The 22,352-nt window shown below is 43.2% G+C and overlaps 2 protein-coding genes across 3 annotated transcripts; both read right to left on the bottom strand.

Annotated features, from left to right (window-relative positions):
- Positions 1-1,466: 1,466 nt before the first annotated feature.
- LOC121620448 (interleukin enhancer-binding factor 3 homolog) lies at positions 1,467-15,437 on the bottom strand. Of its 2 annotated transcripts, XM_041956487.1 has the most exons (18): positions 15,382-15,437; positions 13,852-13,949; positions 12,793-13,016; positions 12,464-12,638; positions 11,854-11,998; positions 10,325-10,416; positions 9,104-9,199; positions 8,185-8,296; positions 7,962-8,059; positions 7,768-7,879; positions 7,504-7,617; positions 6,976-7,181; positions 6,652-6,828; positions 6,290-6,571; positions 5,539-5,671; positions 5,371-5,418; positions 3,363-3,782; positions 1,467-2,291 (listed from the first exon to the last, which is right to left on the bottom strand). In XM_041956487.1, the coding sequence occupies exons 2-18, from the start codon at positions 13,852-13,854 to the stop codon at positions 2,152-2,154; spliced, it is 2,577 nt and encodes an 858-aa protein (XP_041812421.1). In that variant the 5' UTR covers positions 13,855-13,949; positions 15,382-15,437; the 3' UTR covers positions 1,467-2,151. The 2 variants fall into 2 exon arrangements, with proteins under 2 accessions (XP_041812421.1, XP_041812422.1); XM_041956488.1 differs by lacking the exons at positions 1,467-2,291; positions 3,363-3,782 and adding an exon at positions 3,912-4,769.
- An 805-nt stretch (positions 15,438-16,242) lies between these two features.
- Positions 16,243-20,670, bottom strand: ptger1b (prostaglandin E receptor 1b (subtype EP1)). The gene is made up of 3 exons (XM_041957472.1): positions 20,469-20,670; positions 18,338-19,251; positions 16,243-17,284 (listed from the first exon to the last, which is right to left on the bottom strand). Exons 2-3 carry the CDS (start codon positions 19,202-19,204, stop codon positions 17,009-17,011), a joined length of 1,143 nt encoding a protein of 380 aa, XP_041813406.1. The 5' UTR covers positions 19,205-19,251; positions 20,469-20,670; the 3' UTR covers positions 16,243-17,008.
- Between the last annotated feature and the right edge of the window lie 1,682 nt (positions 20,671-22,352).

Here is a 22,352-nt window from a genome sequence, read left to right as displayed (position 1 = left end):
CAATAGAAGTATAATACAGAATAGAAATCAGATTAATGTAACAATAGCATGGCATAGCATAAAATGGTACGTAATGATGTAGTATGGGGTATGAGATGTAGTAGTACATAGTTAGTATGGTATGGTGCAGCGATAAAACACAGTATGGTATAACATAATGTATAATAAACATGATCCAAAGTATAATACAGCAATATAATATAAAAATAGAGCCTACTATTAAATATAAAGTATTATAGTATGGGTAGTTTGGTGAAATTTCTAACAAAATATATCAGCAACTATAATACAAAGTATGTAATCACTCCAAGAGTCCAGCAGAGAGACAATGGAGAGGGAGAGTAGGGTGATTGTCTCTGGTGAACCAAACAGTGTGAGGGGGAAAGGGTCTGTGTGTGTGTGTTGTGTGCTGTTATAGACTGAGGTCTCCTCTGCTGCTGTACAGTCTGGTACAGCACTTCAGGTGCAAATGAGCACCTGAAGTGCTCCCTTTTCCTCCTGGGTGGGACAATCCTGTGGCTGAAAGAGCTGCTGACGCAGCTCATCGTAGTGGGGGTGAGAGGCGGTTTTCCACCATGGCTTTGATCTTGTCCTTCACCCTCCTCTCCATCACTGACTGCAGCCCGACCTTGGAGCTAGCCTTCCTCACCTATTTGATGAGTCTGATGACCTCACCAGCCCTGATGCCACCACCCCAGCACGTTGCAACAAACAACAGCGCACCGGCCAGTCGAGACTGATCCGCAGGAGCTTTCTGCAAAAAAATAGCAAATAAAAAAAGGCCAAAAAAGTCCCAAAAATCATGATTGTGATTGGTGAATGTGGGGCTAATTTGAACTATATACACTGTTATGTGGTATATACTATTTAGTTGTCTGTTAAATGCAGTGGAGTAAAAAGTACCTCAAAATTGTACTTGAGTATTGAACTCGAGTCACTTGGGTGGAATGTAACTAAGTAGCAGTTACATTAAGTACTAGTTACATTCCACCCCGGAATGGAGTCTAATTTGATGGTCATCACATAGGAGATCAAACACTAAATTTAACTGATTTCTGCATGAATCCAAAGGCTGTGAAAATTACAAAGACTACGTTTTTAACTGTATTCACAAATATATGGAGCCCAGAAACACATTTTTGCAATTTACCTTTAAAGATCAAGTATATCATATGTCAGTCACATAATACACCCCTTTCTATTAAATTATCTATGTTGTAATCAATTGTTTTTTTCATGGTTAAAAAATAATTTACCCAAAGCTTTGTAGATCAGTTATAAGTCATTAATAAGAACAAGCTTGGGGTTGTAAAATCTGTGACTGGTGAGTTATTACTAGTCAAGTCATTACAAAAAGTCAACCAGGTCATTAATTAGTAGGACATGGATTTCTCACCTTATTTTATACATTTTCATGAGTACAAATCCTTGATACTTAAAGCCAAAACTGTAATTAATACCTCTATTCAAAATAAAAATCATTTATTGATAAAAACATTTTTGTTATACATTAACAGGAACAAATCCCACCCCATCAAAAAGCTACATTGAGCAGAAACGTCGATATATCAGAAGTGTGTTTTCCAGTAATCTCCAAAACCATTTATTAAAATAACTATTACACTATTACAAAATAAGCCAAAATTACAAGCAATGTGGAAAAGAATAAGCTCTTCTGGTCTATCGAACTGATACAAAAAATACAACAACCTTTGTAGTTTAAACTACAAGATTTTACTATTTTCACATGAGAAAAAAACGCTGTCACCACACAACTCTTTATAAGAAAGGAAACCAAGTCAGAGCTAGTGAGTGAGCAATTTGTAGCATCAGCCTTCAATATTTAGTGATGAGGATGAGGACTGGTAGCAGAGATGAAAAAAGAAAAAAAAAAAAACTAAAAACACAAGACCAAGAAATGAACAGACCACTGAAACTGATCACTAAACTCAGCCAAAACTCTGCTCTGACACTGACGAAGTCCAGACATCTTGTTTTGTGCCCACGTGTGCCACATAGAAACCCAAAAGCATGTTAGAAGCAAACATGGAAAAGGCAGAGAGCACAGGCAAGCCGTCTATCACTTTCTTTGGCTTGAGACACTGATGCAGGGTGCTTGGTGCCAACGCTTCACAGACGGAGTGACACAGTCTATCTGTACTGGTAATTCATGCTGCTGTCTCCCCTGCCGTAGCCCACTGGGTTGTGATACTGAGAGTGGTTGGTGCCAAAGCCCTGGTTGCCTCCTCCACCTCCTCCCTGTGAGTTGTAGTTGGACTGATTGTTGAAGCCTACAAGGAAAGTGTGGCAATTAGTCAAACAAATTTCCAAAAAGGTATAAAGCTTACAACTGTTTTTTTTGGCCACTTGGGGGCAGCAGAAACAAGCTGGGGGAACAACATTGACACATAGGTCAATGTGCTAAGTTTTCTTACAAGATGCCCCCAACAATCAACTCCCGATGGGGCAATAAGCACAAGTCAGATGACAAGTATTTAATTTAGCAGCTTCTCGCTCTCATCAGCACCAAAACACAGTATTATGCTCAGTCTATGTGCAGTTAAGACCCCACTGTCCTCCTTCACCACGTACTGTTCCTGTCTGAAGGTATACAGGCCATTTAGTGCCACATGTCGGCCCAGGCCAGAGGCTACCAGACAGAGGCTAGTTAGGTCGGCAATATATGGAAAACCAAAGGGAAGTATAGTTATACTTTTTTTTTTTTCATCTGGACAAAAACAAAATCATATTAGGTGTATGCGTGCTGTGAATGTATGTTGTCAGTCTGTATGTGTCAGCCCTGTGACAGACTGGTGAAAGGTCCATGGCCCAGTTTGTTGCCTAGCCCACTGCCCGTCACCCCCCAACTCTGAACAGGGAAACTCTGTTTCCACTGTGTGTCATCTTCAGCATGAAATAAAACGTATTTGCTTTTGGCATACACTGAATCTTTCTCATTTCTTTTCTCAAAACCCCAAAAAAGCATCTTGTTATAACAACAGACTAAATCATTTGATTGTGGGAAATTTTAATGAAACAAGTATGTTGTTAAAATGAGGAATTTTATCAGGTTGATTTTGCGTAATAACAAGAGTTTTGTGATATAACAAGTGGAGTGATATGTTGTTATAAAAACAAGTGGATGGACTAATTTGGTGTGTAGTAATGAAAAATACCATAACTTGAAAATGATCTTGTGAAAACATCAGAAGGATTTTTAAAACTAGAAGACTTCCTTCTAACAGGACAGCCAACTAAATATATTATTGTCATGGCAGCAGCAATACACCACTGTACATGTGATGTCATATCAAATTCTGTATAAAAGGATTTCAGAACTGAAAAAAGTCCCCTCAACTCACCTTCGTAACTGTAGTCTTGGCTACCTACAGCGCCCCCTGTCACCTGGCTCGGGTAGGCAGTGCTGTATGAGTATGCGCCTGTCCCCCCCTGGTTCTGGTTGAAACTCTTCTTTCCCTGCCCATAGCTCTGGCCATACTGGTTATAGGAACCCTGCCCTGTGGGGCTGCTGGATTGGTACCCTCCTGCAGATCCAGTGTTTGCCCCGGGGGGACCGGGAAAGGGCGGCTTCCCTCCCTTGTGCATGGGGGGTTTCTTTTTGGGGGTTTTGGCTGCAGAAGTGGCAGTGTAGGCTCCATCATTCTGGTAGCATGAACCATAGGAGCCCTGTGCTGATCCTGGTGCTGTGCTGGCTGGAGGGCCACCTGATGGGCTGCTTGATGCCCCGGCTCCTCCATTTGTACCACCATTGTTGTAGTAATCTGGGAAATGACAGCATGGCACAGTCTTAAAATGGGAATAACTTTATATATTTTAACAGCTACGGCTCTGTGCAATTCACTCTTGTTGAGTACTAAGACATTAATTCAGACCCTGGTGTAACACAGTAATGAATGGTGATGTCACATTTATTAAAAAAACAAAAACATATAAAAAACAGCTAGAGCAAGAAGTCTTCCCTTCCCAAACATACATCAGATTTTCTGCTGAACAGCCTCAGTTCATGAATGCCTAATGCTGTTACACATGGAATACTGCAGGTACCGAATAAAAGAAGGGACCATCATGCATTCAGTGTAGCCATGACTTAACAGTGTTGCTGATATGACACAGAAACAGCAGATTCACATAAACAAAGCGGCCATTTTTCAAAAGCAAAACAGAAAATAAAAACAGCTTCATCATGATTGGAAGTGACAGAAAGGTATTCCATGAAATCATTTTCTTGGTATTGCCATCTAAGCAAACAGTATGGTGACTGAGAACAAGGCCAGGCTGTTGCAGTCGTGACAACAGTCCAAAAGGAAGTGTGTTGTCCAGGTTCCCTCAGGCCTCCACTTAATCATGATCCAAACGAACAGAAACGAAGCCCTGTCCCGGTCCGACACATGGAGGCAAGCTACAGTAAATCGGCCCTGCGCTTTGGGGAGGTCCATGTGTGCAGGTACATCCACAGCAAGCTGACAGAACAGAAGGTGGCTTATGGCTACGTGCATGCACAGGCAGATCATCTCCCCGAGGTGTCAGGACATGACAAGTGGATTGGCAAGACAGGGCGGAGGGGTTGTTGTCGCTTTATTCCCGGGGTTGTGGACTTGGTGGCGAAGGGAGTTCATGATGCTGCTGGAACACTACTGTGTATTTTGTCCACTTTTTTCCTCTCTACAGGACTGTTTTTGATTTTCTAAGACTGGGGAGGATCTATGTCGCAAACTCGTGGTAGCCATAGCAGTCTGAGACAAAGTCACCTAAAGAGTGAGACAGGGCAGAGAAGGGAAAAAATATCAAAATTAGATTGGTTTATTTGGATTGTTTGATTTTTTTTTTCCTGCCAGAAATGTGGCAGCTGAATGACTCATTTGGTCAGATTGCATTTAAATTGAGTTGTTGGGTTTTTTTTTTTTTTTAGATTTCTCTGCTCCTGTCACGCTCAGGTAGGTCAGTCCTCAGAACAGGCTGCCAGAGGGAAGAAAAGGGGTTCTCATAAGAAGGGGGGCTTGTCAAAAACAGATTGAATCCTGTGGCTTAAAGCAGAGAAATGTAAAATCGTTGAACTGGGAACATCCCAACATGTTTTATCATTATATGGTCTTGTTTGTTGTTTGCTCTGGAATGAAACACTTTCTATAGTGGGCTACATTTCCTGGTTAGGTAGTTTTAACATAGGTAAGAAGTGGTAAAAGCTGTTTTTTTTTCTTCTGGCCCGATGCACCGTCCTGCTCCAAGACACATCTATGCCCGGACAGTAGTTTGGATTTCTCACATCATAAATGAAAGCTTAACTGCAGCCCAGACAAAGAGTAAATATCCAGTCAAACTGGGACTATAATGGGTGAAATGAATACTCACTGTATCCGGAGTTAGCACTGTTCCCATAACCATATGTTCCAAATCCACCTGCGGGGATGACACGCATTGAGTAAGCTGATTGGACACCCTGTCAATCATGTTAATCAGGTCTACTAACTTTTTACCAGTATACACAGCGTGTCTGCTACAGTCGTAGTGTGCGTTTACCTCCTTGGCCGTAGCCTCCACCATTATTGAAGCCCCTGCCCCTTCCACGACCTCGCCCTCCTCTCCCTCTGCCCCTGGGCGTAGCTGCGTCTCCGACTCCAGAGGCTCCCATCATGCCAAAGCCTGGAGTGTGCTGAAGAGGAAACAAACGTGTCATTCGTACTTCTCACTGAAGGTGTACAACTACATTTTTCTGTTTAATGAGCAAAATAGGTGCAAGAATATTTCCATTCTTGACTTTTTCTGAGTTTATGAGACTAAAAAAAGCTAAAAGGGCTTATGAAACGAAGCAAACTCGACACTCATGTACCTTCCCAGCTGAATCTATGGTGGGGGGGACAGAGCTACACTATCTGACTATCGCCTTTCGGGGTACGAAGTGGTACTATGAGACAGGACGGGCTGGGGACAGCTGGTTAGCATGCTAACTACAGTAGATAACTGCAACACAAACAGAACTGTTACTACGTCACATCCTGTTGAGAATTTTTGTTCGTTTTGAGACATTTTTCAACTAAAATACTTAATATAGATATTTAATCAATAAGTAAATTAGCCAGTGCATGAATATAAAAGATAAAAAACACTATGAAATGAAGAATGATGATTTATGAAATTACAGAAATATTACCTACTGTATCATATTTGATACACATTGTTCAACATGATCAATTTAATCTCATACTAACTTTGATCTGGACTTTAAACAAATCAACCTTAAAGATTTCATTCAGTTTCACTGTGTGCTCACCATTGGTGGTCCCTTTTTCTTTTTAGTGGCCTCGGCCACAGAGCCCTCACGGAACAGCCATTCCAATGCAGCCAGGGCAGCGTAAGCCTTGGCCACCTTCTTATTGGATCCCGTCCCCTGAAATTTCTGGCCGTCGATCTCCACCTCCATGACGAAGCGTTTGTCGTGGCTGCCGCCGGTTTCCGAGATGAGTTCATACTTCAAGCCACGGCGCTTCTCATTCAGCTCCATCACGGGGTTCTTGCCGTGCTTAGTCAGGATTGGTCCCTGTTGACGAGCAGTCTGAGAGGAAAGAGAGCCTGTCAGTGACTTTAGAGTAATAAAACCAAAACAACAACAAATCCTCAGCTTCATGCACAAACCTCTACTGCATCAGTGGCGTCTGCAGTGGCTGTTCCTGTGGCAGCAGTGGTAGTTTCAACGGGTGCAACGACTGGCTTCAATTCTTCCACAGTGGCAGCTACTACCGCCTCTTCTGATTTTACCGGCTCAGCAGTCTTTAGTTCCACTCCTGTAGGCAGACCCATGTCCTGGAGGACCTGCAGTTGTCCACACAGATTCATCGTGGTTTAATACATGCAAGGAAATATCAACTAAAAGTCCAATTACAGGGAAAAACTTGCACAGTTGAGGTGAAATCAAAACGGATTATTTATTTGAGACGCCCCTGTGAATGCTGTGCTCACCTTTACAGCTACATGGAGCTTGGCAGTGCGTTTGGATGGACCAGAAGCCTCAAAGGTCGTTCCGTCCACTTCTACAGCCATAGTGAAGACTGGAACGTGAACTGGGCCGGTCTGAGATACCAGTTTGTACTGGAGACCCGGCTTCAGCTGATTGAGCCTCATCAGAGCGTTCATAGCCTGGGGAGGCTCAGCCTTCTCCTCTGGAGCTGGTGGAACAGCACGACATACAGTAAGAAACAGACTTTACATTTTGCAGGGCTGCAAATATCAATTCATCTATTGCTTAATTGATAAGTGGTAACTTTTTGAAGTGACATGTGTTGTCCAAAACCAAAGGGTACTCAATCTGAAACGATAAACCGATTATCCAAATTTGTTTTTCTGTCCATTCTCGAGCAGACTGACAAACTATTTAATCACAACCTTTTGTTAACTAAAACTCATAAGGTTCATTTTAATAAAGGAATGTTAGATAACATTGCATTTTAAGTACGTTTCAACAAATACACACAATAAAAGAACACTTACACTTCTTCTGCAGCTTTTTCTTTTTCTTATTTGGACTCTTGTCATCTGTTCCCTCCTCTTCCTCAATGGGCCTTTTCATTGGTGGGGCATAAGCCGTACTGGGTGGGATTTGTACTGCGTCACAGACACACACAACATTTTGCCATAAGAGCATAAAAGGCACCTTAGTGCATTACATCCATACCATTAACCTAGAAAACATTCCTAGCAGTATTTACTGTGACAATGCTGGATTGCTTGAATCTCACAGATAAGCTAGTTTACCTGTGTAATCAATGGGAGTCTCGCTACGAGGTTTCTTGGGCATCTTAGAGGGAAGGGGGTCCATCCCGAGCACTTTGTGAAGCTGTCCGAAAGCTGACAGCCTTAAGGCATGCTGAACAGAGAACAGAGAGGGTGTCAGTTTCACTTTCACTAAACTGTAAATACGCACACACACACAGTTTTATCTTACTCACTTGTGCACTTGTTGTGATGTCTTCTCTCTGCTGGTGGTCCAAATGACCGATAGCATCTGTGGCCTCCTTCTCACATGGATCAGAGATTCCAGCACCGTCTACAATACAAGGATATTATTGTTTTAGATTCACATTAGAGAACAGAACACAAGCTGAACACGTAAATGAAGTGCAAATAATACTCAGTTAAATAACATTTGGAGAAGAGTCCCTACATACACACCTGCCATGAGGATCCCTGAAGCCAGACACTCTAAAACCCTGCGCAGAGCTTCTCCTGCCCCCATGGGCCGGTTCCCTGTGCCAATGGCTTTCTCACAGATCAGCTCCAGCGGCTGCAAGGCAGGAGAGGGAGGGAGACTATTTGTCTGAGGATGCTATTTTTAAGCTCGGTCACTAACACAGAGAGATTTTAGGTCACTGCGTTAGTATCTCTGCAGTTTAACAACTGTGACGGTGGTGCCTTTCTCCGGTCATGGCTGTCGTCGGCGCCAAGGCATAAAAACTACTTCCTACATATTTAACAGCTCTCAGAGGCCACAATTACTGGAGCTTAAAACATATTTAGGTATATCAAAGCCTTTTCTGGTAGGGATGTGCTCCATTAGCTACCCCTCGTTAGTCAGCACCAGAAACACGACTCGATTAAACTTGTTATTTTATTAATGTTCACATTTAAATTACAGAATAATGTGTTCATAATGCACAGCATGGAACAATTTCAAAAAAATGCCCCCATTTGTCAATTAGTCAATAAAACATGGGAAACTAGGGTCTACAAACACAGGTGATATTTGTCTAGAATTTCTCAAACTCGTCTGGGACATTGAACTCTTCCCGGACATGTAGTCAGGCAATGAAACCCTGATGCCGTCGCAAAGTGCCACACGTTTCAGCGGCATTTAAAAAGCAATTTGGTTATTGAAGAACATGGTTAACGGTTTAAAATACCTCATACAATTTATGCAATTTTTTTTTTTAATGTATAACCTTACAGATTAAACTGTGCCCAATTTTGACTGTTTCTCTTCGTCTTTTCTTACTCTCAGGCTAGTCGAGTAGTCTATGTTCAAACTTCTGGTTTATCACCGGGGAAATTAGTCGCTGGGAACAGCCCTAGTTCTGAGGAGGCTCTCACTCACCCAGCCACGAAGAGGGGCCCATGTGGGGACCCGGGCACACAGGTCCCTTAGGATCCGGATGACGATGACACAGGAGCGTAGCCCATTGGCTCTGGCCTGGGGACACAAGCGGGGAGGGGGTTGGGAGGAGCACGAGGAGGACAAGCAGCCTTAGTCAATGAGGAAGACTATGCGAGGCCTAAAGCAACATAAAACGTCCAAATAAATGAAAGGAAATAAAACGAAGCCACACAGACTATAACAGCTTAGCTTTGTCATTATGGAAATGTCTGGAAATATTGCATGATAGAATAATTTTGGATCACTTTGTTGGAAGAGCCTGCTTATGATCATTCACATTCAGGGTGGGAAGTCAATAGCCAACATGATTGATGGTGTAGTTATCAGACATAAAGCATTTCTGTTTGTGGGGAAAGACATGCATATGAATTAAATTCAGACAGAAATGTGTAAGTAAATCTACCTCAAAGTTAATACCAGCTCTAATGTGTAAACCGTGGACTATTAAACTATTTAAAACAGGGTGTGCATTGTCATTAAATAGGGAAATGGTCAGTGAGTTAAAAAAGAACTAAGAGGTGCAATATTCCTGTTGATTTTGTGTCACACAGAATAACAGAAACAGCCAGAGAGCAGGAAAGGTTGAGGCCACATACTCTACAGAAGCTGCAGAGATGGAGCACTGATTGTTATAGTGTGGAAGCCGAAGATGACACAGGCCACAATACTATAATGAAATATTAACATGGTTCACTACAAAAAACATTTTCTCTTCAAAACTATAGAATGGGGCGGCAGAAAGTGCTCTACAAATAGCATAAATGTGAAAATAACAACAACTCACTCACACCAACACGGACATTATAGAAATATTGCACCTGGATACATTGGTGTATTAGTCCCAAATTTTGTTTTGCTGATTGAGTTAAGCATCTGTGAGGGAGAGTAATGAATTCGGGGACTAAAAAGCAGCATTGGACTTCTTTTAAAAATGGCACTGCAGCTGAACCTGTTAAGTGAGCAAAGCAACTCTACAACAGTGTAATGACAAAGGTTTCCTAAGAAACAACATCCAGATCATCAAGTATTACTACAGGAAGTACACTTCAAAAGAGTAAATAAAGAAAAAACACATGGAACGCCCAAATAAAAGACGAAAGAACATACAGCAGAACTCAAAACTACTTCTGTTTTAGAGACAAATAAAGACAAGATCCAAACCTGGAACCACTTAGCGTGGCGGAGAGACGCCAAGGCAGTTAGGCATTTCTGCCTGTCCAGAACATCCGGGGGATCGTTGACTGAAAGCGATTCTATTGGCAGGTGGAATAAGAAGACAAGGTACAGTTTGACCAAGGGGAGTTCTGTCAGCCGGCCAGGGGGAACACAGGCAGCCTTCCCAAACCACAGGCAGGAGGGGGAAGGGGAGGGGGACCCCTCCACTGCAGAACCACCAAACGCTCTCAACCTCCCAGGTAATATGGTTTTGCATGGCTCGGCACATGTGATTAGACTTAAAACCCGCCAGAACGACAGTATAGTGAAGTGGATTTTAACTTGATTTAGTCTAAATAAAAATCATTAAAAAGCCCTCACATGAAAATGTGCAGTTATTAAAAATTGGTTGAATCAAATGGGAGGTGGTCTATACATGGTTGCCTTAACTTAAAAAGGACGCTTCGGTGCTTAGAAAAGGTCTGCTTTTCTTTTTGTGGCATTAACAGGAGGTAGAGCCCCTCCCCTTTGCCCCTATACTGGGTACACTGCACTTTGCCCCTTCCGAGACAGAGAGCGGCCAGTTGGTCAAAGGTCCAGCGTCCCTAAAAATTGACAAACTAGAAGGCTTGACAGAGAGAATCAGAATTGGAACCACAGGCAGAAGTTATCAGATGCACAAAAAGTGGGTATCAAAACAGGTCCACACTGCAGCAAAACTGATGGCTTAAAAAAATTAAATTAAATTAAAAAAAGAGAGACCCAAACTGGGCATCACTGTTAGCACGGGGCTACAGATAAGGTCAAGGTTCAACACCTGCTGAAACTGAGATCCTCACTTCTGTTGAGTGCTCTCAAAGAATGTCAACTACCGGAAATCTTACTTTGTTCTTCTATCACTACAATTAAGCTTCATGATTACAAACATATTTCATGATGCTTTAGTCTATCGCTACCTAACAACTGGGGCGGATGCCCACGATTTTGAGTGTAGTTGGACATACATGCAGAAGCCAAGTGTCACTTGTCGTTATCTGTTAGGCCGAGCCTTCCCTGCTAAGGAACATCAGAGACAGTCAATAGCCCACTGTTGGGTCAACAAAGACAGCTCCACCATGTGTTTTGCTACTCATTTTTGCTGCAATGCAAACCGTTCATCATCAATGATAAAACACATGCAAACAAAGTGGTCTCTCTTTTTGTATTTGGTTAAATTCTCAGTAAGCCTTCATTTCGTTGATGACCTTGATCATTAAGGGGGAAGAGAAAGCCATGTCTTCAGCAGTCAGTAAGCTACCTGCCCTATACTGTATATTGGGCCATCAAAAATGTACAATTACATTACATGGAACTACGAGAGTGTCTAGAGAGCTATAAGCATAGCGCAGTTTCATTATGTGACAGTGCCTTCTTGTCCCCTAGCTCCATTGAAGGCCCAATAAACAATATCTCTCTAGCCTGGTTGCCTGCCTGGCCTCCCTGCTGGAGAAGGGGTGCCACTAAAAAACACCTGAGGCCCCCGTGTAGGAGCTTACCTCCAGCGGCGGCCCTCTCGATCTCCTCGCGAACCAAAGGGGATGTCAGGTGAATGGTGAGGGTGAGAGGGGGTTCCTTGGTGTTCTTGATGACAATACTGGCTTCACGGATGTGCTGGGTCACCACATACTTGTCTTCTGTCGCCTGAGGAAATGTTAAAGAATTAATAGACTGTTTGGCCTACAACCTGTTGTTGTAAAAACGATGAAAAAATGCAGCCTTCCCAAGAATAGAATGCAACAAAGTGCTTTACATAGAGCAAAGAATCTTATTTTGTTTGATATTCAGATGAGATATTCAATATATTAACATTATAAAGGCAATAAAGAAGTGACAATACTCACATATGAGAAGACGTAACTAACAAATTCTGGCTTTTTTTTGCTCATATGTCTTAAAACCTGTGGTTTCCAACCCGGCTTTGTGACCATGAGGTATGAAAATGTGAGCACACTTTTGCAATAACATAAGCTACTGGCACAATAGTACGATCATTTATAATAGTACAATAATATGGGTTCTTTTTTATGGGTAATATGTTTAAAAAAAAGATCATCGCAAACATATTAATGTTATCACATTATTCAGTGCACTGAGCCACGTTCTCACCTTGAGCTGTGTAACAAGATTTTCAGACACCTTCTTCAGCAGACTGATGGTGGGTTTGTCCTTACAGAGGAGCACCAGCTCCAGGTCTAGGTCCCCCTTCAGCAGCAGGCCCTTGGCAACCAGACCCACCCTCATTACACCACGCAGAGAGCGTGTGGCCTGATCTTTGTGCTCACTATCACCAGACACAGCAGATACATGGGAGAATTACAAGAAACGCATTAAGTGAACGGTGGTTGGAAAAGAAGAAGAATGAAACCATTTCTGTCCAACTGTCCAGTTTCCTACCAACTTGAACACGAGGTATGACATCCCTGACATCGCCTCACCTTTCTTTATCAGTGTCGGTACTATCAGAATCAGACTTGGAGGTTCCCTTCTCCTGTTTATCCAGCCAGTCAGAGACGGCCTTGAGGGCCCGCTCTGTGTGAGACACCATGTTCTGTACACTTTCCAGCTCCTCCTGAGTTGGGTAAATTACAGAATGCTTGGCCATGACATGGCGGTCATCGTTCATGAAGACACGCATGGAGCGGTGGCGCATTGGGGGAGGCTAGGGGTGAAAATACGCAAGATCATTAATAAAGAAGAAATAGCGGGGAGGTTCATGCTGAATAATTTGTTGTAGAAAGGAACAAACAAGTTAAACTAGCATCCAGGGGGGACGTTATTAACTCAGATATGAGGCACAGCAAAACCTGACATCAACTATTGATAATGCATCAACACCTCACGGTGAGTTGAACAGGGAGAACTGAATCAACAGATCATTACTATTTATACAACAGACGTGGGGCGCAGGAAGCAGGAAACCTGAAACCTGCTACCTGGATAACTGGACCAAAAAGAAAACCCAGAGCAGCTCTTTGAACTTCGGTACATGTTGCATATTTGAAAATGTTCCAGGTTTTATTCAGAACAGTTATTCAACCAGCTTCATTAATCCTGCTTTATAGGACAGGCTCTTGGTGAACCTGGAACAAGCATTTACCAAGATTAAACGATCTACTTTCTCTGTCACCCACTTGCCTTTGATTAATTAAAAAATTGAACAACAAGGTCTCGTGTCTAGGCAAAGCTTCTAACACCAGTGATTACACAAGCCGAGTGTATGCACAGGCAGCCAGAGCCAATTTAGAGGCGAGCGGTGGTGTGGAAGCTGCAGCATGTGTTCCTAAAGCCCCAGGCAGGCTGGAGTACCAGAGAGCTGGCACCAGCTCTGTGACTTAAATTAGATGTGACACATTTATTTGTCCTGTTAACAGTGACATTTAACAAAAAGGCCAGTGTGCCTGTGTTTTGGCTGCCTACCCGCTGTCAGACATATAATCACACAACACAGAGATGCACAACTTCAAACAAAATAAAGACTGAAACGAAATCATTACCATTGTTATTCTCGAGGCTGTGGTGACTCCAATATCCAGTGAACGACAGTGTTAAAACTGGGTTTCTCTGCAGCAGATGACAATGCTGCAGTCCGTCTCTACAAGGGGGGGAAGGATATACACACATTTTGACACAACTTAACAGTGAGACAGCATTCAAACCATTCAGTTCAAACCATGTTGTGCTTATGGGCAGTCAACTGAAAACTGAACTCGCTCCAAAAAGGATGGATGGAAGGGACACGTATCTGATTTTAAGAAATGTCTGTTGATAAGAAATATGTTTATCCAGTTTTCCTGAGGCAGGTGCCGCTGAACAAGGTAAAACACTGTCACTGAGTTTGTCTCTCAGTGGAACAAACAAGGTCAGCAGCTGCAGCAACAGAGCAGCATTGTTGGCACAGCAACAAACGTCTCAGGGACTAAATGCAACATCTAATTTTAATGTTGTTCACTTTAATATGTTTGACTCTAAGCAAGATGCGTACATTCATATTGCTAGAGGGCAAAAGCATTATCTTGAAATGCCTTTTTTTTTTTTTTTTACATGACGCAGATAAGTGAGAATACAGATGATTGATCTCTGGGTAGAGGTCAACCCATGTTCCTTCACGGATGACTGACTGCTCATCTGCGATGCCTGACATGATTTGAGCGTGGCTGCCATTGTGTAAGTACATCGAAATGATGTGATCAGAGTGAAATAGAGAGGCGGAGCGGGCAGGCAGCACATCGCATTCATTTATCGCGACACGCCCACTCCGGTGCAAACTTTTTCTGATCATTCACAGCATTACAACAGAGATGTAGATATCAGCCGCAGTAAAGGCAAAGAGGCGAAACTACAACGAGCAAAAGCACTGCGCTCCTTTTATCAAATGTCAACAGGTTACTGAAGTGTGGCGCCAACCTTTTCTCAAACTTCTGTTACACCTGTTAAACCTACAATTACAAGAAATAAAAACCTTATTTCAGGAGGACGGGCGAGTTATGAAGAAGTAGCCAAACAGTTGTGGGACCCAAACCTCACAGCTCCATCAGGGGAATTTAAAAACAGACGCCATTTTAATTCGGTGCAGAGCCTGACTGGCGACGGCAGCTAACGCTTAGCTAACCCCCACAAAAACACGGATCACTCATCGTTTAACGCGCCGTGCCAACATGCGCACCGAACCACCAAACACTAAAGCCAACACCTACCCGTCATGTTTGTCATCTGAATAACTAAACAGGAGCGGAAACGCTTAACGGAAAAATTGTGTCTGTGTCGGAATATTGGTGTGTTGCCTATCAGACACCAAAATGGTCGAGGAGACAAGACCGAGACCCCATTGAATGCTCAGCCACAGTTAGCACTTAGCAGGTTAGCTTACCCTAACAAAGCCAAATGGACACATTTCTGAAAGCGCATATAAATAAACATGCTAGAATACCCTAACAAGCTTCGTCGTTGCTCTTGACGTCCAGCGGCCATCTAATACGTAATGCCGTTCATGTTAAGGGGTGAAATTATACATTTTCCTTACTCACCGCGGTATCTTTCGTGCAAGCGGACGGCACTGCACGGTAGTTCCAGGTCTCGGCAGGAGTGTAAAATGGAAACGCCCACGACATTAAAAGCCATTATGCTCATTGGACAGAAGTTGCATGTGACTGCAATTGTAGCCAATCGGAGAAAACGGGGTACTAAGTCAGGGGCGTGGCTAGTAATGGTGGCTTTGAATTGAACTGTCTCCCATCAACAGCTGGCTGATTGATTCACTGTTCATTGGGTCTCGCCTTGAGAATAATATCGATGAAAGCGCCATCATGACACTGGTAGCTATAACTATTATGATACATCAGGCTATTCTTATTTCCTGCTTGTGTTGAGAGTTACTCTGGGAATGCTCGAGTTTGCCTCAACAATAATGATACTGTATATTTTAACCCCAGTGGAGTGATCACTTGCATTTGGTGCTCTGAAATTTTTTTTTATGGTGACTCACTGGCAGCTTAAAAGCATAGCCGGAGTATACTGTGTCTTGTGAGGGAGCTGCAAAGAACTAATACAGACAAATTTACATTACTGAAAGAAACTCTGCATAAAGAAAATTACCTTGTGAAAGATGTCAGTAATTTTTTATGTGTTTTGACCAAAAACCTACACTTTGGTTTTGTCATGGAATCAAACAAGATATAACTTTTTAAGTAGTGAGATTTAGAGATGTTGATCAGTGGATTTTATTATCTTTGGACAGCGCCAGGCTAGTTGTGTCCCCTAGTTGTGTCAGACAAGAGCGTCTTCCCTTCCTCAGTCAGCTGAATATCAGAAATATTATCTTGACAAAGTTGTAAAAGTACATCAATCATAAAGCAGAATCATATGAAACATGGACAGATTGAGCCATTTATTAGCCTATGCAATCTCGCATTCCCTTTTGCAACACATAGCTTCACATCAGTCCCCGGGAAAATGCTGCAGATACATTCACAAACGCACGATCAAGACACATGTTCACATTCATGTCACAGCACTACATTGGACACACGCAGGGTGTTCTTCACATCTTCAAGCTGAGGTAAAAGCACAGCCTTTTCTTTTGCTCTCTTATGGGAGCATTTACACAAGTCATTGACTTTTACATTATGTCAGACAACAAAAACGGCACATTTGCAGACGATGCTTTTGAGCTGAGATGTTTGTTTTAAGACTAGATTGTCCTCAAAAATAAGTTTACACGCCAACTGACAAAATCTTTTGTTTTTTTATTACATCTGCTCTCATAGAGGACAGACTGTCATGCAAACATGTTCTGTGCAAATAAGTCCAGAATGCAGCACGGGCCATGATGCATTCTGATCAACACTATGAGCAGTTTATAGTCCGTACTCATACCTACAACAACACAAACGTTATCATTAGCTGGTCAGTGATTTTTCAAATCTGGAACATTCTGTAACGACACATCGACACATAATACTTAATACACAAGAACCAAAGTAGCTTTCATTCCCAACAGCCAAGAGAGAAAACTCTTTCACTGAGACCTTTTAAGACTGAATTATAATCCAGATGACGCACTGTTGGGCTCAGAGATGATCCCACTGGCAGGTGACAGAGAGTCTCTTAGAAAGTGACAGTGGACACATCCAGTTTCTTCCTCTCTAAGTCCCATTAAATCTTATTAACGCTGTTTTTCTCTGAGTTCTGAAAGGAGCTGACATCCCAGCGAACGGAGCGGAACGTGCTTCCCTTGAAACTGGCCTGCTTTTTAGTGATGCGGTAGATCTTCCTGAGGATGGCGCGTCGCAGCAGGATGTAGACCCACGGGTCCAGGATCTGGTTACAGGTTGCCATCCTGACCCCCGTCACCATCAGCCCCCTGTAAGTGTTTCTGTCGCTGCTCAGGGAGCCACTGTAGGACCGTGTGGCTGACATCAGCCCAAAGACCTGAAAGAAGGAAACAGAATTAGGCTAATTCTGTACAATCCATTAAAAACATACTAAGAAATATGCAAGTAAACTGTGTTTTAGTTAATATTTCATGAAATAAAGAGATGTTTGTCTTATGGTTGTACTTAACTGCAAATTGCTCACAATGGACATGTTATAATTGCATTACATCCCTTTCAAGATTACACTGGGAAGAGTTTATGGTACTTTTTCCAGTGTGACATGTTAGAGCTCAAAATATGTGACAAAACAATGGAAGCAAAGGTTGTTTTAGCTATGCAGCGTCCTTTCTTTTTTCTCCTTTCTGTGCAAAAAAGATCGCTTACATGTGCCAAAACATGATAATAGCTACTTTTTAGCCAGTTAAACCTCCCTTATCCAGCTATGGGTTGGTTAATGCAAACTTATGGTGTGCAGCCTAACATTGTTCAAACCCACAGAACTTTGTTTGATAGAGATCCTAAAGTTCTCAAAGACACCAAATATGTCAGACAGATCATAAGATGGCTTTTCAAACCTTGAAAATGGGGATCAGAAAGGGAAAACTTCATGTTAAGAGGCTTTAAAATATTGTTTGGCAATATTAAAGAAAAATGCATTTCTTAGGCAGCTGTTAAGCCAACAGGAAAGTTTAAATCTGACGAAAGCAACAGATGGTAATGTCACGGACAGAACACCCTGTCAGCGCTCAGTAATGTGACTTAAAATCAGATAATTTCCTGAAGTAATCAACTACTCTCTCCATCTGACTCGAGCAAGCACAGATCTCACGTGAGGTAAAAGTTGTGCAAGCATGAGTAAGATTTGTCTTGTCTGACCGTTTATTTGTTTCATAGCTTTGAATTTTAGGGTCCATGCAAAGAATTTTAGAATCTTCTCTAAATAGATAACATGATGTTTATGAGAGTGTGTTGACAAGTCATCATGCAACACCCACCCGTGGCTTGAGAAATCAGTCACAATTCAAATGTTAATGTAATTACATTTTACCATATTAAACCATTTAAAAATGTGATCTAATGTCTGTTAGGTGATTTACCCGACACTCACCAGCAGAGGGCTCCAGCAGATGCAGGAGGTGACCATGATGCCAACCAGCTGGACCACCATCTCAGTGTCGTGGGACCTGGCCGAGCAGCGCTGGGAGCTGGACCTCTTCTTTAGCCGGGCTCTCACTAGCGTGATCCCACTGATGGTGTTGCACACAAAGGCCAGGGCCAGAGAGCTCAAAGCCAGCCCAGAGAAGAGCATCACAAAAGCCAGATCTGTCGCCCTTGTGCCCTCCATCACCCTGATAAAGCACCACGTCCCCGGGTACTGGTGAGTGTAGGCACCCAGTCTGAAGAAGGGCAGAAAGGCCACAAATAAAGCCAGTAGCCAGATCAGGGTCAGGGCCATCTTTGTCCGTGCTGTGGTCACCAGACGAGCGTGCAGCAACGGCTTGGTGACGCCCAGGCAACGCTCAGCAGCCATGGCGCAGCCCAGGAAGAGGGGGCACAGACCAAAGAACACCATGCAACCTCCCAGAAACAGACAAGAGTTGTCCGGATTTGCAGGATCATCTTGAAAACTGAAGGCATCAGATGTAGAACCAGTGCCTGCTGAGTATCTCCTCAGTACGAGGGCTCCAGGGATAACATGTCCAGCCAGGTCTGTGGCCACCAGAGAGCTGGCAAAGAGCAGAAACGTGGCCTTTGACCGCCGGCGGAAGCGGTTGTAAGCCTTGGCGAGGATGATGAGGGCCACCACGTTGAACAGGATGCCCAGAGTCATGGTGAGGCCGGCAGCTGTGGGATTGTTCGTTGGACGGGTGGCATTATGTGCCTCGACCTCAGGCTCCTGCACCATGGCGGTGAGGTTAGAGAGGGGAAAGGGGGCGATGATGCCCGAGGAGTTGTAGTGCTGCATCGCCAGCATCACCGCTGGGCTCCGGGCCTGATGTGGTTCTGCCGGTTGACAAGATACTGAGAAAGAAAAACAAGACTGGATCAGCATGCTGACTGGTTAGGGACTGTATGGGAATAACGGGTGGGGAAGGGGGTTGAATCTTTTGTTTCACTTTTTTAAAAAAGCAACACCCTCCACAGCATTATCGGTATTTTCTTTGGACCCTCTCCCTGATTTAGAAAAAAACTGCAACATCCTCCCACCAATATCTTTAAATCATGTGTCTCAATTTAAATCTGAAGCTCTTCTCAAACTGTGAAGTTTTACCCCGTCCAGAATCAAACTGAAAAAACAGAAAAATAAAAGACCCCCTCTCATATCCCGCTCTCACAGAAAAGTTCATCTACCCTGCCTTTAGACAAAGAACATTTATCATACCTTCCCCCTTTCATGCCCCCCCCCCCTCTCCCTAATAAGTTTCATACAGTCCCAAACATCACCTCCAAATTGGTAATTTAACCACTGTCGGCTGCACAGGCAGGAGAAGCTGCTCAAGAGAAACACAACAAATCAGCCGTCTCTGAGGTCTCGGTGCAAAGAGCCTCACTTCCCCCGTCACACGAGGCAACACGAGGGAAGTCTGAACAAGTTCTGACAGTTTCTGTTGACACTGAACACCGCCGCACACATTCCTCTCAAAGCCCTGTGAGCACGCAGCAGCAGCGGCCAAGACGGTCGCTAGTCTTGCGTGCAAACATGCGCGGCCTCTGGAAACGTTTCAGCATTCATTCACATACAGGTGGTCAGTACTGATGGTGCTCGATCACATTCATCATCAGTCTGGCTTCCTCTGTCAGCCAAGAACGACTGATTCAGCAAAACAATGCAGTTATGAATCATTTGAAATTAAATAATTAAATGATTAATTTAATAATTAAGAAACTAATTGTTATGGACATGATAAAAGCTTGATGAATCCATTATGAAAAAGCTTGCTTACATAAATGGTTCACACATAATGATAACAGCCAGATGTTCCCTCTGTACCTCTCCACACATTTTCTTTAAAACACTCTCATTTTTGTAGTTGATATCAGAGTGCTCTCCAGATGTGTGGGCTCTGATTCAGATTGTTTCAATAAATTCAAAATTGTTGCCATGATTTTTTTTTAAAACAAAGTGAACATTTTATCATGATACAAAAATGGAAGAAAAAACACTTAATGGCTTAGAATAATAGGCTTTACCATTTGTCTTTTGTATTTACCTTAACATGTAAGATATTAAGCCTTACCTGTGAAATGAGAAATCCATGGAGATGATCAAGATCACTTGGATTTTGATAATTACTCATAACTGAAGCCACTTCAGATAAAGTAACCAAGATTGCTCGTGATGTCCTCTGGTGTTGCTCCAAAGTAAGAGCCCGTCTTCACCTGCAGTATTTCCTCATTCTGTTGCCATGTCGAAACGGTTCTCTCAGAGAAGACGGCCTCCTGTAGCATTGCACAAGCACGTCCTCTGCAACTGTGGCTGCGGCTGGCTGCTTTTATATGGCCGAGCTGCACCGTGCTCGCATGTCCTCTGGGTGTCTCAGTCGCTGAAAACCAGCAGCTTCCTCAGTGGCGGCGACTCCCTGGAGTGGACAGAATTAATGTGCCACTCAGAGAATAGTGGACTATGAATATTTAAAATGCAGCTGCCTCACCCCTGACTCCACCTCAACAAACCATTATAAGATGGGGCTTAAATATTAAGCAGAGTTTAAAATCTATGAGCAGATCCGCCTGAAGCCGCAGGAAACAGCTCCTTCTGCTTTTACAAGCAGTGATGTAGTTTTTCACTAAAATAAGCATGACTTCATATCGCAGCAGCTTAAACAAAAATTTGTTATACTATACTGATTAATACCAGATCAGACTCTTCAAAGTAAGCTTTGGCTGAATGGACTTAGCTGAACCTACATACTTGCTTTTACTGCTTGTCCCTTGTTAATTCTGCAGAAATTAAAACACTCCCCTGCTCCGCTGAGCCTCATCTGAACCACCTCAACAGCCCTGTGGTCAGCTCTCCTCAATGCAAACCAGCTGTGCTCGCACCACTACAAACATCTCTATGACAGTCTGTAGCTGCAGCTGTGACTGCAAATGATTTTCCAGCTCTCCAGAAGACTGGCCAGACTGCTGCCGGGGGAATCAGGATTTTATGTCCGGGTCTCCCCTCAGGGAGGAAAAGCACACTGCAAATTTCAAATAGGTAAAAGCTCAGTATTGTTTCGTGACAAGCACGCAGGAGGAATATACAAAGGCTGCAGGGCCAAATGGTAGAATCTGGGGCTTCCTCCTCCAGTGAGAGGTCTTCCTATTTCACTGTCACATCATGTCGAAACAGTAGAAACTGTTAAATGATGTCCTAATGTGTTCATACACACTCTGCAGCTGTGTGAAAAACGTCTCTTAGCCTGGCAGCGCAGTGAGGAGAGGACTGGAACGTGTGTGCATGCACTCATGACATAAAAAAAGTGTTATAGAAGCACCCTTCTGCAACTAAATTGTACACTGCCTGTGCATGTCTGCATGTACTTGCAGGTACCTGCGGCCTGCCAAAGAGTCAGTCTGCATGCCATTAAAGACAGGTGCAGCTGCAGCAGTGGCAGCTGGGGTTAACGCGTCTTCGTCGGTCTGCTGTGCTATAAAACCTGGAGAGGGCTGGGATTAACACCTGAGTTAACAACTCAGTGTTCATGACTGGAACAGAGCCCAAGAGAAGAGATAGAAGAGTGATCCGCTGAGAGGAAAGGCTTGCGAGGCAGGTCTGCTCTGCAAAAGAAGCAAAACAAAGGGCAATGCCGATCGTGGACCATTTTATATTAACAGAGCTAAGGAGAAAGGAGCAGAAACACGGAAAGCTGCAAAAACAGATGTGCCTCCTGAAGCTTTCTGAATAGCTCACTGTATTTACAGTAGCACACAAAGAAAAATCTGTTTTATGAGACCATGGTTCAGGTTAAAAACATATGCTGCAATATTTTTTAACAGTTTCCACAAGAAAATCCAACAAACTTATTTAAATCAAAGTAAAAAGGTGAAAAAAGTAAAGAGTTTATAACCTCTGCCACAAACCGTCTGATTCACTCGGCTTCGAGGGGCTTTTTCCACCTCGGTGTGAGCCGTTGTGT

The sequence above is a fragment of the Chelmon rostratus genome, chromosome 17, assembly GCF_017976325.1.
Source record: "Chelmon rostratus isolate fCheRos1 chromosome 17, fCheRos1.pri, whole genome shotgun sequence".
Lineage (NCBI taxonomy): Eukaryota > Metazoa > Chordata > Actinopteri > Chaetodontiformes > Chaetodontidae > Chelmon > Chelmon rostratus.
Note: the sequence above shows the minus strand (reverse complement) of the source record. Positions and strands in the feature narration are given on the sequence as shown.

Coding starts and splice junctions, on each gene's coding strand:
- LOC121620448 (XM_041956487.1), bottom strand. Junction 12,639..12,792: donor ACCGACACTGATAAAGAAAG/GTGAGGCGATGT, acceptor GTCTGGTGATAG/TGAGCACAAAGATCAGGCCA. Junction 10,417..11,853: donor CGAGAGGGCCGCCGCTGGAG/GTAAGCTCCTAC, acceptor ACCTGCCAATAG/AATCGCTTTCAGTCAACGAT.
- ptger1b (XM_041957472.1), bottom strand. CDS start 19,204: ATGCTGGCGATGCAGCACTACAACTCCTCGGGCATCATCGCCCCCTTT. Junction 17,285..18,337: donor TCTGCTGGAGCCCTCTGCTG/GTGAGTGTCGGG, acceptor TCCTTCTTTCAG/GTCTTTGGGCTGATGTCAGC.